A 19,857-nucleotide genomic window follows, 5' to 3' on the forward strand; every position below is an offset into this window, starting at 1 on the left:
ACAAAAATGCCCCTCTAATCATAATCAGAGCATCTACTGTGACCATCTGAGCAAAATCTTTCAAACCTTGAATCTCAGTCGTTGGATCTCCTCCAAAATTGGATATGATCTAGAAGACGGACAGATCATCACATCCAATGGCTGGTATTCAAAACCAAAGTCGGTGAGGCTCTAATTGGAGTAGATATTTCCGACAAATGGAACAAGAATCGAGCAAGGTTGAGAGCCCATTCAAGAGTTATGAGCGTTTAGATTGTGGGTCTCCTACTCTCTGATTTATTCCAAATTCGAGAGCAATTCTCCACCATTTCTTCCCAAATGTATTCCTACCGTTTCTAAGCAAGATTACCCACAAGTTCTATGAAGGAATGAAGTGTTGAAAGTGCCCAGAAACCATTTCCGCAATTCAATCCCCCATTGAAGAACTTAAAGGAAAGCTTGAAAATGCAATCCGGGGATACATGACGATTCGTCGAGCAAGAACGATCCCAATAAGTTTTTGCACCTCCACGGACTGTTTTCGTTGAAGACCACGAAGAGAAATAACCTCGGGAGCGTGCCCAATTGAAGGAAATCGATTTCGGGCTTAAGTTGGGAATAAGTGACGAAATCCTATCTACGGTCCCTTTTCCTTCAAATTAAGGATTTCTTTAGCTTCAGAGGAAGGATTTGAGTAATTTTGATGAAGGAATCGAGAGTCAAAACGTCGTAGAACAAGTTACCCAAGAGATCGAAAATCCGACGTTTCGAAAAGTTGCATACCGAGAATGATCTCTCAAAATTAAGGTCCCACACTCAAAGAATGTCCTCCAAACTAATTCATGTAGCTTGAGGAAAGGATATGGAAGAGGTTCCATGGAGAAATCGAGCCTTGAAAACCCCCAAAATTGGTTGCCCAATGATGAATCCCCTGTTTTAGCTCCGGTGAGAAAAATGATTTTGGACGAACTTTGGAGGCGAATATCTTAGGCTACGGTAAACAAAAAGAAACTAGACACAATAAGGAGTCAGTGGAAGGAAATTGGAAGTAATTCGGATACCGGAAACTCAAGAATGGAGGTCCCGAACGTTGACGATGAGGTAAGTAGCAACATTGGGTTTTTCTTAAGAAATACTTGTTGGAATCGCTTGGATTTTCATATGAACCCTAAACGAAGTATGACACAAGGATATATGAAAGAAAAATCCAAAGAATCGTGAGTTAAGGCTTTAAACCGACCAAATTACTCGGGATTTAAGGAACATTAAGATAACCCACTAAATGAGCTCTGATGTCTATAAAATTTTATTGGTGAGCATAATATATCATTATAAGGTTATGTATGAAATTTTGTGGTCATTGGATAAGGATAAGTAGGTAAACCAAGAAACGGGAAGAAATGACCATAATGCCCCTAAGGATATCTACCTACGGTTCATGACCAAGATGACCTCCAAATGCTATGAAACTCTACCGTAAATCTTATTTATGATGCTTGATTAGGTAATGAAGTTTGAAAACCATTGTAACTCGTTAAGGAGCAAAACCATGAATTAGGGGTAAAATGACCATAATGCCCCTACGGAAGACTACCTACGGGTTAAGTCCTAAATGACCTCCCAACATTATGAAATGTTGTATGAATCCTTATCTCAAGAGGTTGTATAAGGAAATGAAGTTTGGGAGTCATTGGAAAACGTTAGGTAGCGAAACCAAGATATGGGGAAAACGTATATCACGAACCATGCAACTTTGCCTCCTAGGATGACGAAAGAGGTATCCACTAAAGAAGAGATTCTCCACAAGTACCCTTGGTTTCTAATGAGACTCTACGTGCACAAGACCACGTCGGGGCTATTCCTAAGAAGAACTTGTATGTTCCCAAGCTTGACCCAAGACATTATGCATAAACCTAGGATCCCCAAGAATGCATAGAAACACCTAGGTTAATGCAAATGACAAGCTTAACAAGTTGCTAGGATCCATGCCCGGAGTAACCGTTATCTCCCATCACGAAGTGTACCACGAGACCCCTATTCCTCTTTAGGTGAGATGCCCTGCTATATGTACCATGAGCATGATGCCACGATGAACTTATTATCTCCCTCACCTAAATGAGATGCCCTACATCACGAATTTTCAATAGGATGCCACAATTATGATAACGCCACCTATGCACTCATGCAGAGAAAATTAAGGGTTACTTTGGAAGAGTTTTCAGGTAACACAAGGCATGACATGAGAACCTTTAAGGCTTAGTTCCTAAAAACGAAACAAGTAGTCATATCCTAGCTCAAGGTTTGGCGATGCTCCAACTTACCAACTATTCTCTTTAAGGTCTACTCTATATGACTTGAGAATAAGTTCAAGATTACAAGGTGGTTGGAGCAAGTTTGGAACCTAAACCAAGATGGAACTTAGGAAACGCCTAAAGGAAACATGTCAAGATTCAAGACCCTTCTAAAACCCTCTAAGGAGTCCATTATGAACTTATGACCTTCTAGAATAACTCATGCTAGTTATTACGATGGGTTCATATGATCACGAATGTATATAACAACTTACGCCTCAAGAAAATAAGAACCTTAGAAACTTACAAGATTAAGAATCAATAACAAGCTTTACAACTACCAAGACAAGAAGAATGCTAGGTACCACTCAAACATAAGGGACCAAAGTCCTCAAGACTCAAAATTCAAGAATGCTAGGTAATACTCTAAGCATGTCCAATTGTGACGCTCCCACCATGGGGTGCTTTCTAAGGAGGCCTTGTTTCCTCTTCTAGGTGGGATGCCCTGCATCGTGTTTCTCTTGCAGGATGTCATGTTTGGCCTCATTCCCCTCGTGATGGGATAGGGGTATCCCCTCAAATGCATGAGGTCCCACTAGTCCTACAGTTATCATTAATTAACATAACCCCCTGTCACGTTTTCATGCTTACATGTCATTCTCATTCTCATTTCTTTACATATCATACATATTTCTAACGGGGTTATGTTTCATGCAATTTACCGTATTTCATGTCATAAAATTCATGCAGTTACATTCAAATATTCATACAAACAAGCCATAATCGTTCAAGGACCACACATCGTTACATGCATTACACATCACATCAGACTAAAAGCATACATTCACGTTCACATAACTACGTACTTAAGCACAATAATCTAGCATACAATGCATCATATCATAAACAAGTCATAACGTAAACACTTCATAGTCATATCGTTCTCTAACTTACCATAGCCTTAACATTCTTATACCTATCACAGACATATCATTACTTAACGTACCTTAGTCATATCATCACCAGAACGTATCCTAACGCCATCGTTCAATCAATCTATCACAAACCTATCCCTTTCTACCCATAACCTAACCGTATTCTTTCATCAATCACTCCTATCCATAGCACTCCGGTATGTAACCTAACCTTAATGTTTCATGAACGTATTTTACTCCTATAGTTACATTTCGTTTTGTGCATCTTTCTCGTATCCTATCTCAAACATCTCCTAGAGCACATCGTACCATAATTATTATCATACAATCCACATATTATAACATAGCATAACATATAGGAAGCATATCGATCCATAGACAATTCACACATATCAACATATAAGACACGTGCAGAACTACAGGGCACGTGTCAACATCAAATATAATCATGCCGATAGTAAGGTCACTTTCCTGGTTAGCTTAAGTCGTTGTCACGAATATATCGTTAATGAAAGTTCGATTCCGTCCTTTGAAATCCAAGTCAACCTACGTAAGCCCATGACATCAGTTTCAAGTTTGAACTCTATAAAATTATCTCTCATTTACATTGTTAAAATTCTGATATTTACTGTTAGACAAAATTTAATGGAGTTCCATGCCCTCTAATTCCTGTTTTATTTTTAAATTCGGTTCAACAAATCTTTCCTCAATCTTCCCTCTTACTAATTAATTTCACTGTAAGGAGATATTATTGGGCAATTTTATTAATCTATTCCTACTTCCAAATCTTCCCTTTTTATTTTTATTATTTTTTTCTTTTCTTTTCGGTTAACAGTGTTCTCGATTTCCATCTCTATTTCATTTTTTCTTATTTCCTTTGTCTTCCTTCTCATTTACTTAAAAATTTTATTTTTATTATTTTTTTCTTTTCTTTTCAGTTAACAGTGTTCCCGATTTCCATCTCTATTTCATTTTTTCTTATTTCCTTTGTCTTCCTTCTGATTTACTTAAAAATTATATTCTTAGCTCTTAATTTAATCGATTCATTTGGTTATAGTCTTTTCCTATAATTCATATAAAATTATTGGTCAACCAACAATTTAGTAGATCTAAAATATAATTGGTCGTAATTTCCTAAACTAATACATAATTTTTTTCATTTAATCTCTAATTTAAAATTAAATAATTCTAACAAAATTAATATTATTTAATATCCTAGAAGTAAGATTTAATATAGGACTACTAACCTCTTCAAATCAAATGACATATCTCCCCCCGCGGAACTAAATCTGCTTAAACCTTTTTTTTTTCTATTTGTTTTTGTAGAAAGGAAGAAATTCTAGGTAAATCTGCAGTTGTTTTTACAGAAAATGAATTTACTGATTTGTTTCCAGATTTATTTTTAAGGGGAGGAATGGTGAGAGATTGAAGGAAGTAGGAGGGTTCGGTTACCAAATGTTTTTCTTATTTTAATTTTTATTTATTTATTTATTTATTTATTATTATTATTATTATTATTATTATTATTATTATTATTATTATTATTATTATTATTAGTATTTTATTTTATTTTTCCGGTTGTTACAGTTATGATTTGCAGGATGCCATGTTCATGTACACACCGATCACGTGACCTTTATGGTCTATGCCATGTTCATGCATGCATCGATCACTTGACCTTTATGGTCTATCATGGGGAGTGACCTATGGCCACGATGGAGCAAGAAGAGAGTAAGTTACCCTAGCCATGAATCAAGAACCTCCTAAGACCTCCCGCGGTACATCATGCTTATGACTTAGACTACGCTACTTGGAGCGTATGAAGCCTTGAGCGTAGGTATTAAGACTGTGTCGCTTGAAACGCATGAAGACTCGGACACAGGTCGACAAGTTTATGTCTAGTACCGTAAATCCTAAGGAAAGTGTCTTGGAGAACGAATTAAGAAACATAACAAGAACATACGGCAAGAACAAGAATAAGAAAAGAAAGAACGTGGTACCCTAGCATATCATGGACACGATTAAGAGCCTACAAGTAGGCTACTTACTGAGTCTTGTACTCATTCCTTATTCTCCATTTTTCTTTCAGGAAATAATGAGCTGGTCGAGGTCGGTAAAGGACTTTGGAGCAGGTGCCATAGACAAACCTCACCCGTCGTCCTCGACCCATTGTTTTAAGACGTTTTGTGTTTGTTCCTTATTTTGTATTTTAACCATTATGTTATATTTTAAATTACTAATGCGCCCACTATTTTCGTATAATGTAAATTATGTTTTAAATTTTAATGGTTTGATTTCGCGAAAAATTTACCGGTCATTTTAGAGTCATCGAGTCGGCCCAGTTCTTACACGAACTGACTAGTGAGCCCATACACGCATGTATGCGCTGTGTAGAGTATATGGTACACATCCAAGGTGCCCAATTAGAATAGTACAAAATAGACTGATATTATAGGTCCGCATTCGCATGTTCTTGCATTTAACCCCAACAGTGGGTCACTCACTGAGTATTTCTGCCGATACTCAAGCCACATGATACCTCTGTTTCAAGTTAAGGCAACGCTGTAATAACCTAAAAATAAAGGAAGAAATAAACAAATAAAAATAATTATAAAAAAGAGTTAAAATAATAATAATTAAATAAATAAACAAGATTTTCCCACTACTCTCCGCTAACCTCTCATCCCTTCCCACAATTATCTCTCATCAACCAATATTAGCGGCCAGAAAGTAACAGTTACTAACCTTTCATCCCTTCCCACAATTATCTCTCCCATCTTAGCCGCCAGAAAGTAACTGTTACTTAAAAAAGAAATAGAAAAACAAGAATTGTCAGAGTTACTTAGAAAAGAAAAAGAGAACGACATTTACCCAGTTGAGATTCTGAGGAGATTTAAGTGGAGATAGATCTAATCAATAAGTTATATATTAAATCTTCATTTTTTTTATCCTATTTTTTTTCTAGAAATCACAACCAATTAGATCTTAATTGAATTATTACAATTGTTTAGCTTTGACTTAAAAACTAGATGTCAATCATTTATACAAATTCTAGTAAATCAAATGAATAGATTAAAAATAGAATGGCCAATAAAATTTGTGAACAGGAAAATAAGGAAAAATTTGGAAACCTAGCTCCAGTCCAAATTTGGAATACAGAATTAAAAGGCAGATAAAAAAATGAAGATTAAGGAATTAAAAACCACAAACTAAATATAGAGAGAAAGGTAAATAGTAAAAAGAGAGGGTAAATACAGGTAGTAAAGGCCAGAATAACTTGAAATAGTGTTATCTACTCTTTTATACAACAGTAACCATGGAATTATAAGATTTTTAATAAAAATATAATTATAGATATATAACATTCCAAGACCTTTAACAATGTACCAACGTAAATTAGAGAAATAATTTTGTAGAGTTCAAACTTGAAACTGATGTCATGGTCTCACATAGGTTGACTCTGATTTCAAAGGACGGAATCGAACTTTCATTAAAGATATATTCGTGACAACAACTTAAGCTAACCAGGTAAGTGGCCTTACTATCGACATGGTTATATTTGATGTTGACACGTGTCTGTGATTCTGCACGTGTCATATATACTGATTTGTGTGAATTATCAGTGAATCGGTATGCTTATATTATGTTTATGTTATGTTATAATATGTGGATTGTATGATATTAGTTATGGTACGATGTGTTCAAGGATATGTTTGAGATAGGATACGAGAAGGATGCACAAAACGAAATGTAACGATAGGAGTAAGATACGTTCATGAAACGTTAAGGTTAGGTTACATACTAGAGTGCTATGGATAGGAGAGATTGATGAAAGAATATGGTTAGGATATGGGTAGAAAGGGATAGGTTTGTGATAGATTGATAGAACGATAGCGTTAGGATACGTTCTTGTGATGATATGACTAAGGTATGTTCACGTAACGATATGACTGTGATAGGTATAAGAACGTTAAGGCTATGATAAGTTAGGGAACGATATGACCACGAAGTGTTTACGATATGACATGTTATGTTTAGATTGTTTTGTGTGACCATCGAGGTAATTTTTGTATGAATTACACTTTATGAAATGACATGTTAAAAGCATTGAGCGTTATGTTATGTTTTCTAAATTGTATGTATACAGCACGTTATGAATGACATGATATCACGATAAATGAAATGAAATGTAACCCCGTTAGGATTATGTATGATATGTAGACTGAAAAATGAGAAATAACATGTTAAGCATGAAAGATGATAGTGAGGGTTATAATCATTAATGATAAAAGCAGAAATATTGGGGACCTCATGCATTATGTGTGCTCATGCATTTGGGGGGATACCCCTATTCCATCACGAGAGTACGGACGCGTATATCCAATGGCAGGAAAACGATCGTTATGTTTTGCATAGCGTTGCCGTGATAGTTACTAGTTCTAACAGGTGTCCGGCCTAAGGAGCTCTCAGAGTATGCTCGCCCGACAAGGAATGAGGCCAAGTGGTGTGCGAACTGACTGGTATGCCCATACTCGCATGTATGGGCTGTGTGTAGAGTATATGGTACACGTCCAAATTACCCGTTAGAACAACACCGAAGGAAGACAGATTGAAAGATAGGTCCCATCATCTCATTTGCATTTGATTGTTGCATTTAATCCCAATAGTGGGGTCACTTACTGAGTATTTCTTTAAATACTCAAGCCATGTGCTACTAAATTTTTCAAGTTAAGGCAAGGCATTCCTGTATGGCTGACGACGGCATCGCAACTCGAGACCATGGCACATGCATAGGGTAGTCGCATTTATTTTCTTAATCTTAGGCTAGAATAGGATGTTTTTTAATTTAAACGTTTATTTATTTTATTTAGTCTTTTGTTGTATCGTTTTAATGGTGTTTTCAAAACATGTAAGTCGGTTGTGGTTTAAGCTGAAGGTTATGTTTTATGTAAGTTTAAATGAAGTATTTCTGCATTCATGTTTATGATATGTATACAGTAGCGACCTTAAATTAAGTAGAAAATTTCGGGTCATTACAAAGCATGATGCAAATCTCCGTCTACATATCAACTAGTGGCCTATAACACCGCTCGAAATAAAAAAGAGTTCGTGCCACTCATTGCAATTTTTTGATCAATTAGATGTAGGAAGGTATTTCATTAAGTTGAACCAGTGACTGGCGTACGTCCAAGTGCGAACCACTCATTTTCGACGAAACACATCTTGAATTAGGTCCAATATATAAAATTAGTGCAATATAATATTTTATTCCAAAATTTAGCCGACTATACTTTCAACTTTAAATTTGAATAACTATTATACTATTGATTTAAAAAAAAAACGAATATATGTATATAATAAAATAATGTCTAAATCAATTGAGTTAAGTTTAGATTAAGTTCTTTGTACTATTCACACCCAATTCATTTTGATAAATAAATTAAAAAAAAAAAAGAATTCTCTTGGATGTATAATTTAAAAATCCAAGAGTGATTATAAATTGAAGGGGTGATTTTGTATTGTGGGTTAGGAATGCAATGATTGATGCAAAAATTATTGGACGAATTTATATTTAATATTGAAGAGTGAAGCCAAATATATGACATAGTTATTAGGTGCGAAAAATTTATTTAAAATATTTCATAACGACACTATGACTTATACGTTCATTATAGGTTATTAAAACAATATGGGAAAAAGTAAATAACGTGAGTTTTAAATAAAACTAGAAAATAAAGCATTGCCCTGATCTAACCTAAGGGCTATGGAAGAAAAACAACATGAGTGCATTTACACTAACTTTAGTCTCATGGTTGCCACCGTGATATCGTCTGATTTAGTCTCGGGTAAAAGTAAAACATTCCTGTACGGATGTACAGAGGTGTCTTACCTTTATTTGAAAAATAAGAGTAGCACGTGACTTGAGTATTTTAAGAAAGACTAAGTACGTTATTATTGGGGTCAGGAAATGCAATCATATACAATCATGTTTGGGACATATCATTTCATAAAACCCTATTTTTTTTATTGATGATCTAACAAGAATGTGTTGGATCTTCTTGCTGAAGCAAAAGTGAGAAGTTGCGGGTGTATTTTGAAAATTCAAAGCCAGAGTTGAGAATGAAAGTGCATGCTTGATTCAGATTATAAAATCAGATAATCGCAAGGAGTACAGTTCAGAAACTTTTAACAGGTTTTGTGAAGATGCTGAAATTGAACATCAATTGACAACATCATACACTCCTCAATAGATTCATCTCCATTATTAATCTATTCCTCTTTTCACTGACGTCATTCTGTTGAGGAGTGTATGATGCTGTCAATTGATGTTCAACTCTAGCCTCTTCACAAAACTTGTTAAAAGTTTCTGAAGTGTACTCCTTGCCATTATCTAAACTTATAGTCTGAATCAAGCATGCACTTTCATTTACAACTCTAGCTTTGAATTTCCAAAATACACCCACAACTTCTTACTTTTGCTTCAGCAAGCAAATCCAACACATTCATGTTAGATTATTAATAAAAATAATGTAATAAAGATTATCATTTAATGATGGTGTTCGCTGAGGATCACAAAGATCAGTATGAACTAGCTGCAGCTTTTTCGAGGCTCTCCATGCCTGTTTAGTAAAGGGTTGCCTATGTTGCTTCCCAAAATTAGAAGCACGGCAAAAAGACATGTCATCATCAATGTCAAGGAGTCTCTCTACCAGCTTCTTTGACTGCATCTGAAGCAAATCTCGATGATGAAAGTGCCCAAGTCTTTTGTGCAAAATCTCAGTGGCACTAGCTCTGGATACAAAGGCCGTCGGATTTAGAGCAAAGCTTTTTTCTTTCATTTTGACATTGAACAAGTCTTTGCCACAAGCATCTCTAATCAAGCATTGTTTATTCTCAAACAACACTTTATAGCCTTTATCAAGTAACTAACCAATGCTTAAGAGATTTTGATCAATTTTAGGTACAAATAAAACATCTGGACTAAATTTTTTACCTTCATAGCTTGTTATAGCTACTGTGTCTTATCATTGTCAATCCTCACTCTCTTGACTTTAGTGTCTCTTTATTCTTAAAAAAAAACTCTTGTCATATTGTCATATGATTTGTGCATCCACTGTTAATCAACTAGCTCTTGCTTGATTATTTGCTTGAGAAACAAGTGACCACAAACAATTGATCTTCTTCTTCTTGATCAATTACCTGTGCATCTACTTCTTTCACCTGACCTTTGACTTTGCAGATCACAGCTTCATGTCCAAGTTGATTGCATTTGGAGCATTTGGCGTCAGGTCTTCTCCAACACTTGTATGGTGGATGACCTTTCTTCTCAGAATGGCGGCAAGGTGGATAAGATTTTTTGAAACCTCCTTCTTTTGTCTTCTGATAATTGGCAAATGAATCTCTATTCGTCGATTGGTTTTTGAAATTTTTCTTGTTTTTATATTTGTTGTCTTGATGCTTAACAAGTAAGGCACCTTCAATCACCCCTTCTTGCCTCATAGACCTCCTTTGCTCTTGTGCTTGTAAAGCATTCAAGAGCTCTATAAGAGAAATCTTTGACAGGTGTTTGGTGTTCTCTAGAGTAGTAATGGTGGCTTCAAACTTCTCCAGAATAGTGACTAGCAGCTTTTCAACGATCCTAGAATCATTTAACACAGAACCAAGCAATCTCACCTTGTTGGTAATGTTGAGAAGTCTGTCAGACTACTCTTTCACCGATTCAAACTCCATCATCTTCTGCAACACGAAATCCCTAATCAAATTTAGAACTTTCATTCCACGAATCCTCTCATCTCCTTCATATTCAGCCTTGAGATAATCCCAGATTTATTTTGCTATTTTAAGGGACATTATTCGAATGAAGATCATCCGAGATACAGCTGCAAATAGGCAAGCTTTTGCCTTTGATTTTCTTGTCTTCTTGTCCTTTTGTACTTTGATTTGTGCTACAGTAGGATTTGCTGAAAGTGGACGGACCTCGTAATCCTCTTCTATTGTTTCCCAAAGATCCAAAGCCTCTAGATAAGTCTTCATACGAACTGCCCACATTTGATAATTGTCTCCATCGAAGACTGGTGGTGCAACAGCTGAAAAATTGGATTCTCCTCCCATTTAGATCTCATAGATCCCTTAAGAAGATAGCTCTGATACCAATTGTTAGTAAAAGAGTGAGCGATTGAATAGTTGATGAGAAGAGTATATTACGAAAAGAAAGAATGCTATATATATATAGAGAGAGAATACAAAAAGATATTTAGAAAATCTACTTCAAAATCTACAGAAAATCTAGTAACAAACTAGTAAACAAATCAAAAACTAAATCAAATCAAAACTAAATCCACTCATTTAATCAGATACTAACTGACAACAATCTAAACAAACACGGGATCTTTAACATTCCTCCTTATTTAGATGTTGTGATTGAATGGTTGATAAGAAGATTGTATTTTGAAGAGCAAGAAGGCTCTATATATATATACAAAGAATATTAAAAGATATTAAAAAAAATCTACTAAAAAATCGGTAGAAAATCTGGTAAAAAACCAATAAACAAATAAAAAACTAAATCCACTCCTAACTATAAGGAGTTTAATTAGATACTAACTCACAACAGTCTAAACAAACACGTGATCTTTAACATTCCTCCTTATTTAGATGCTGTGAACTCCAAGCTTTTTTCGGAACACCCATCTTACTCCAATTATCTTTCTATTTAGAGGTCGATCAACCAACTCCCAAGTTTATTTTTTCTCGATCACCAAAAGCTCCTCCTTTGACAGGTGCATCATCAACCAAAGCATCTTGTCGTTCATCTTCAGGCTCTTTTAGTCGTTCATCTTCATACTCTTCTAACATGCTATCAAAGTTAAATTGTTTGGTGCATTAGAAATCTGATTCACCTTCGTCAATTCTTCCCAATGCCATTGGTCATTTCCAGCAAAATGAACATCTCGGCTCACAATAACACGACTAATGTGTAGAAAATAAATTTGCTCTAATACCAATTTGTTGAAATTAAAAATTGCTCGAATACAACCTTGTAGAAAATAGACGCTCGCTCTCAGACTAACTCGTTTAGATAACTCTCACGAAACTGTGAAGGACGTGTCGAGAGGGGAGAGACAAGGAGACAAAGAAATTCTCAAAACCCTTTTCTATTACATCGTACTTCAACTCTGTAACTCTTGCTCTGCTTGCTATTTGCATTACTTGGCTCTGCTTTTTACCATGAGAGGTAAAGCCTATTTATAAGTTTTCTAAGGCTAAAAATGGTCATAACTATCCCACGTTTTCTCACCCATAAACCACTCATTTCATGTCTTTTAACTGAATTAAAAACCAAAATTCATAACTACTTTTTTTTTTCTCTCTCATTTAAGTTTATTCCCAACAAAACTCCCACATAAACTTAAATGTTCTATTCAATGATTCCATCTGCGCCGTTTTCGTCTTCTCAAGCTCAGTCGTGGTTACTTCAATTTTCTCTCCTTTTCCTCGAGCGGCAAAATAAGGTTGTCCTTCTCTGATGAGACTTCATTTGGATCTTCTCGAGAACAGCCCATCTGAGGCACCAACTCTTCATTTCTCCCGTTCTTAGCCGCGCTTGACTCAGACATCATGGCTTCGTTCAGTTTACTCAATTCCCTTCGCAAGTCCATGGCGACATTTACAGCTAGCATTCTTGCTTCCTCCAATTCGGCTTTATCACGAGTGAGTGTCTCAATCGTGTGTCGTAAATTCACTGCCTCCTGTTGAACTTGATTCAGGTTCACGTTGAGTGAGTCTCCCTGTTGAGTCAGCATTTCTATACCTTTCTCCCTCACTAGCTCGTCCACTAGACCCTCGATCTCCATGAACAGGCCTTTCTCTTTCTCCACACCTTCTTCAACTTTCTTCGTAAGATCGGAGATTATCTTCTCATTCTTTTCCTTCTCTTATTTTAGACAGAATGAACTCTTACTCAATTTAGTCATTTCTTTCTTTAACCTTTCAACTTTTGCTTTCAACTCTTTCTTTTCTTCTTCAATTTTCATCCTCTTTCTTCTTTCTTCCTCGAATTGCTTTTCCGGCCATTGGAGCTCTCTCTCTTCGAGCTCGGGCTCTCTGTTATTCGGTTGTTTATCTTTATCCGATTTTCTTGTCTCTGCTATCAGGATTTCGCCACATCCGCTGCGCATCACCTCATTTTTAACAGTTTCCACTACCTCACGACTATCGCCATCGTCTTTCATACCGCCGTCTCCTTTTGTGTTCGGCTCTTCATTTTGGGCCATCAAGAGGATGCCTCCTGTAACGCCCCTAATTTTCTCTAACCTAATTAGCGACGTTACCTTATACTTGCATAATCAACAGAACAAGAGTTCACGTAAGACAATCTCAATAACGACAATGCGTTCATTATTATAAGCAGTTCATACTTGGGGAAATCAATAACGACAACCTAGCCTAGAAATGATCAACAGAGAACTAGAGGAAACAATTGCAATAACTATGAACCCAAAAGAATCCAACAAGGTACCTACGACACTACAAACTCTCCTCAAGATTTTCATGGCCTTCGCAGCATCCACCGTCAGCCGTACATGGGAGCCTTGCCCTTACCTGAAAATATGGGTAGCACGTGGCTTGAGTATTATATAAAATACCCAGTAAGTCGCCCCACTGTTGGGGTTAAGCATATAATCATACATCCGGATACAAACAGTCGCACACAATACACATACATGTAGCACATAATACACCTACATGAGCACAAGTGTTAAAAGAAAGAAACTGAGAGAGGGGTCTGTCTTCCATTCCTTCCCATGGTCTTAGGCCCTTGCTTTGTCCGGGCGGGGTGGATGCAGGGTACTTTCCCACACATGGCCCACGTGTGTGACTGTAGGCCCACTAGGCGAGTTCACAAGCGAACTCCCTAGGCCTGGCTTGGTTGGGTATGTATGACATACAATACCGAACACCACGGACAAAGGAGGGCCTGCATGATATCGTGGCAAACACATATCGAATATACGCGTCCATATCATCAGTAGCATAACGGGGGAGTGCCCCAGGTACATAACCATAGCGTGCATGAGGTTCTTGAGGTTTACCTCCATGGCATTATACATACAACGTTCCATCCCCTCACCGCATTACATAGCATAACTGGGTCAAACATCGGGTAAGCATATCGTAGCATACTAGTCATCACATTCATGGCATGCGGGGTTCTCATTACAATCATGACATGTCAATCAAGCTCATACATACAAGGTAGCAAACCGTGTCACAAACGTCATATACATAAACATGGCATACATAGCATTTAACTGCAAGAACCACATACATAAATATGGCATACATAACATTCCACTACAAGAAACATATACATAAACATGGCATACATAGCATTCCACTGCAAGAAACATCTAACCTACCATACATCAACAACACACATGGTGCATGCAAGGGCCACGAGGCACACACCAACATACATACATAACTAATGCCAACAGTAAGGTAACATGATACACTTAGAGCCCTTTCACAACTATCCCTTATGCCTAGCTACCAAGGTACGTCCCTATCGCAAGCTATTTTGTCAAAATGGAGTTATACTGACCTCAGATTGTTGAAACAAGGGTGGGAATGGCTCTAAAAGGGTAAAAAACCTAGGAATTGGTATACTATTTGGATGTCGAGCCGCCAAGCCGCGCCGCCGAGCCGCATTGCCAAGCTGAACCTAGTGGAGCAAGGTGCGCACGTAGCCGCCGATGGAGCTGAAACCGACGACTGTGAAGAACACTACCGGCGCAGGGTTTCTGGACGTGCCTCCAGTTTGGGTCGAAAGGGAATGGGGCCCAGGGGTGGTGTCCGAGTGCGGCCTGCGAGGTGCGAGCTGCACGTTGGCCGAGACGACTCGCAAAATGCTGAGGGTCGACCCACGCCTGCCGCTTCGTCTTTCTCGTCCGAAAGCCTTGAAGGCCCTAATCGCGGAGCTTGGCTACTGTCGCCGGTGGAAGCGTCGTCGTTTGTCCATCTCTGGTGGCGCATCTACCTCTCCTTGCTCCGAAGTACACTAGCGTCCGCTCCTACCTAAAGGAGGCAGCCACTCCTAGGGTTTAAGGGAGTCGGAGTGGATCTCGCTATTTTCGGCGGGTTTTTTTTTCCTTGGAAGGTGTATCGTTACACCTCCACTTGTTGCGTCATCTAAGGCCAGGTTGATGGTTTCTTCCACCTTTTCTTCGGCTCGACAATATCTTGCATAATGACCCATTCTACTACAATTGTAACATCTGTCGGTGTTACAATTATTTGCATAGTAGCCATATTTCTGACATTTGTAACACTAGATGTTGGAATTGTATCCTTGACCGCATCCTTGATTGCGTCATCTTCCACGCCAATTTGCTTGGCTCGATAGTCTCTTCTCATTATAGATTTCTTCGTAACTGTTGCCTTGACCACCTTGACCATTCTAGCGGCTTCCACGACCTCTACCTCGAAAATTTTGTGAGTAGAGTGCTTTTTCATCTTTTATCGATGCCTTCGTCTGAAGTGCTTGATCGAGTGGCTCCTCCTTTTTTTTCTTACGTTGCTCGTGTGCCTCGAGAGAACCGGCAAGCTCATCGACTGTGAACTTCATCAGGTCCTTTGACTCTTCCTATGGCACATACGACATTCTCGAAGTTGTCTGTTAAAGACTTCAAGATTTTCTCCACAACCCACGTCTCGGGTAACATTTCTCTGTTTCAATTTAGCTGAATCGCCACGGTCTGTACATGTGTAATATAGTTGGATACATTTTCTGACTCCTTAATCTTCATGCTCTCCAACTCGTCACGCAAAGTCTGGAGACGCACCTGCTTGACTCGGTTGGTTCCTTTGAACACCTTTTCTAGAGTGTCCCACGCTTCTTTTGAAGTAATTGCCCTTGCAATCTTCTCAAAGCTCAAATCGTCAATAGCTCGGAACAGCATGTATAATGCTGCCTTATCCTTTGATCGTAATTCCTTTAGCGCCTTCGTTTGCACCGCCGTATAACCCGTGGTATCCTTCAGTTCATCGAAACCGTCTTCGGACACCTCCCATGCGTCTTGCGAACCAAGAAGAGCTTTCATTTGGATGTTCCAATTCTCGTAGTCGTCTTTGTCAATCGTGGCAGCGGCATTTGTCCCATCATGTTCGTCATCGGCTCTGATACCAACTTGTAGAAAATAAATTTGCTCTGATACCAATTTGTTGAAATTAAAAATCGCTCAGATACCAACTTGTAGAAATTAGACGCTCACTCTAGGACTAACTCGTTTAGATAACTCTCATGAAACTGTTAAGGAGGTGTCTAGAGGGGAGAGACAAGGAGAAAAAGAAATTCTCAAAAACCTTTTCTATTACATTGTACTTTAACTCTGTAACTCTTGCTCTGCTTACTCTTTGCTCTACTCTCTTCTGCTCTACTTGCTCTGCTTTATACCATGAGAGATAAAGCCTATTTATAAGTTTTCTAAGGCTAAAAATTGGTCATAACTATCGAGCGTTTTCTCACCCATAAACCACTCATTTCATGCCTTTTAACTAAATTTATAAACCAAAATTCATAACTACTTCTTTCTTTCTTTTTTCTCTCTCTCATTTAAGTTTATTCCCAACATAATGAGTGGTTGAGAAACTCTATAAGCTTTTGATATAATGATATACCCAACAAAGGTGTCAGCTTCTGCCTTTTTGGCAAGCTTATCATGTTTGACCTGTGGAATGTGTTAAAGATCACGTATTTGTTTAGATTACTGACAGTTAGTATCTGATTAAATCTCCTAATAGTTAGGAGTTGATTTAGTTTTTGATTTGTATACTAGATTGTTACTAGATTTTCTGCAGAATTTTAGGTAGATTTTCTAAATATCTTTTTGTATTCTCTGTATATATATATATATATATATATAGCATTCTTTCTCTTCGTAATATACTCTTCTCATCAACCATTCAATCGCTCACTCTTTCACTAACAATTGGTATCAAAGCTATCTTCTTAAGGGATCTGTGAGATCTAAATGGGAGAAGAATCCAATTTTTCAGCTGTTGCACCACCAGTCTTCGATGGAGATAATTATCAAATGTGGGTAGTTCGAATGAAGACTTATCTGGAGGCTTTGGATCTTTGGAAAGTAATAGAAGAGGATTACGAGGTCCCTCCACTTCCAGCAAATCCTACTGTAGCACAAATCAAAGTACAGAAGAACAAGAAGACAAGAAAATCAAAGGCAAAAGCTTGCCTATTTGCAGCTGTATCTCGGATGATCTTCATGCGAATAATGTCCCTTAAAACAGCAAAAGAAATCTGGGATTATCTTAAGGCTGAATATGAAGGAGATGAGAGGATTCGTGGAATGAAAGTTCTGAATTTGATTAGGGATTTCGAGCTGTAGAAGATGAAGGAGTTTGAGTCGGTGAAAGAGTACTCTGACAGACTTCTCAACATTACCAACAAGGTGAGATTGCTTGGTTCTGTGTTAAATGATTCTAGGATCGTTGAAAAGCTGCTAGTCACTGTTCTGGAGAAGTTTGAAGCCACCATTACTACACTAGAGAACACCAAACACCTGTCAAAGATTTCTCTTACAGAGCTCTTGAACGCTTTAGAAGCACAAGAGCAAAGGAGGTCTATGAGGCAAGAAGGGGTGATTGAAGGTGCCTTGTTAAGCATCAAGACAACAATAGGTATAAAAACAAGAAAATTTTCAAAAACCAATCAATAAATAGAGATTCATTTGCCAATTATCAGAAGACAAAAGAAGGAGGTTCTAAAAAATCCTATCCACCTTGCCGCCATTCTGAGAAGAAAGATCATCCACCATACAAGTGTTGGAGAAGACCTGACGCCAAATGCTCCAAATGCAATCAACTTGGACATGAAGCTGTGATCTGCAAAGTCAAAGGTCAGGTGGAAGAAGTAGATGCACAGGTAATTGATCAAGAAAAAGAAGATCAATTGTTTGTGGTCACTTGTTCCTCCAGCAAATAATCAAGCAAGAGCTGGTTGATTGACAGTGGATGCACAAATCATATGACAATATGACAAGGAGTTTTTTTTTTTTAGGAATTAAGAGACACTAAAGTCAAGAGAGTGAGGATTGGCAATCATGAACACTTGGAAGTCAAGGGAAAAGACACAGTAGCTATAACAAGCTATGAAGGTACAAAATTTATTCCAGATGTTTTATTTGTACCTAAAATTGATCAAAATCTCTTAAGCGTTGGTCAGTTACTTGATAAAGGCTATAAAGTGTTGTTTGAGAATAAACAATGCTTGTGGCAAAGACTTGTTCAATGTCAAAATGAAAGGAAAAAGCTTTGCTCTAAATCCGACGGTCTTTGTATCTAGAGCTAGTGCCACTGAGATTTGGCACAAAAGACTTGGGCACTTTCATCATCGAGGTTTGCTTCAGATGCAGTCAAAGAAGCTGGTAGAAAGACTCCTTGACATTAATGATGACATGTCTTTTTGCCGTGCTTCTAATTTTGGGAAGCAACATAGGCAACCCTTTACTAAACAGGCATGGAGATCCTCCAAAAAGTTGCAACTGGTTCATACTGATCTTTGTGGTCATCAGCGAACACTATCATAAAATGGTGTATTTCGAAAATTCAAAGCTAGAGTTGAAAATGAAAGTGCATGCTTGATTGAGACTATAAAATCAAATTATGGTAAGGAGTACACTTCAGAAACTTTTAACAGGTTTTATGAAGAGGCTGGAATTCAACATCAATTAACAACACCATACACTCCTCAACAAAATGACGTTAGTGAAAGGAGGAATATATTTATAATGGAGATGACGAGATGCATACTTCTTGAGAATGATCTTCCAAAACGTTTTTGGGGAAAAGCATCAAACACTATTGTGTGCTTGCCAAATCGAATTTCAACAAAAGCTATGAAGGACCTGACACCATTTGAAGTTTGGTATGACTACAAACCTTCTTTAAAGTTCCTTAGAGTATTTGGGTGTCTTTGCTTCACTTACATTCCATAGGTTAAGTGTGATAAGCTTGATAAAAAGGCAAAAGTTGGCATCTTTGTTGAGTATTAACAGTATATCCAAAGCTTATGAAGTTTTTCAACCACACACTAGTTGGGTTATTGTGAGCCAAGATGTTCTTTTTGCTGGAAATGAGCAATGGAATTGGGAAGAACTGACGAAGGTTAATAAGATTTCTAATGCACCAAAAAATTTCATCTTTGGTAGCATGTTAGAAGATTCTGAAGATGAACGACAAGAAGAGTCTGAAGATGAACGACAAGATGCTTTGGTTGATGATGCACCTGTCAAAGGAGGAGCTTTCGGTAATCGAGAAAAATAAAACCTGGCAGCTGGTTGATCGACCTCTAAACAGAAAGATAATTGGAGTAAGATGGGTGTTCAAAAAAAAGTTTGGAGTTCACAGCATCTAAACAAGGAGGAGTGTTAAAGCGTAATTGTTTAGATTGTTGTTAGTTAGTATCTGATTAAATCTCCTTATAGTTAGGAGTTCATTTAGTTTTGATTTGATTTAGTTTTTGATTTGTTTACTAGATTGTAACTAGATTTTCTGCAGATTTTTAGGTAGCATTTTTAAATATCTTTTTGTATTCTCTCTATATATAGAGAGCATTCTTGCTCTTCGTAATA

The 19,857-nt window shown here is 37.4% G+C and overlaps 1 protein-coding gene across 1 annotated transcript; it reads left to right on the forward strand.

The window, feature by feature from the left end:
* The first annotated feature begins 17,616 nt into the window (after nt 1-17,616).
* On the forward strand, nt 17,617-18,813 carry LOC111433407. The gene is made up of 4 exons (XM_023070458.1): nt 17,617-17,865; nt 17,970-18,149; nt 18,285-18,381; nt 18,440-18,813. Exons 1-4 carry the CDS (start codon nt 17,617-17,619, stop codon nt 18,811-18,813), a joined length of 900 nt encoding a protein of 299 aa, XP_022926226.1.
* Nucleotides 18,814-19,857: the final 1,044 nt, after the last annotated feature.

This window comes from Cucurbita moschata, unplaced genomic scaffold (genome assembly GCF_002738365.1).
Source record: "Cucurbita moschata cultivar Rifu unplaced genomic scaffold, Cmos_1.0 Cmo_Scf00042, whole genome shotgun sequence".
Classification (NCBI taxonomy): Eukaryota; Viridiplantae; Streptophyta; class Magnoliopsida; order Cucurbitales; family Cucurbitaceae; genus Cucurbita; species Cucurbita moschata.

Bases quoted from the DNA above. Each gene is read 5' to 3' on its own strand.
- LOC111433407 (XM_023070458.1), top strand. From the start codon at position 17,617: ATGAAGGAGTTTGAGTCGGTGAAAGAGTACTCTGACAGACTTCTCAAC. The intron at 18,150-18,284 runs GTAATTGATCAA...TTTTTTTTTTAG, and splicing joins TGGAAGAAGTAGATGCACAG to GAATTAAGAGACACTAAAGT. The intron at 18,382-18,439 runs GTACAAAATTTA...AAATCTCTTAAG, and splicing joins AGCTATAACAAGCTATGAAG to CGTTGGTCAGTTACTTGATA.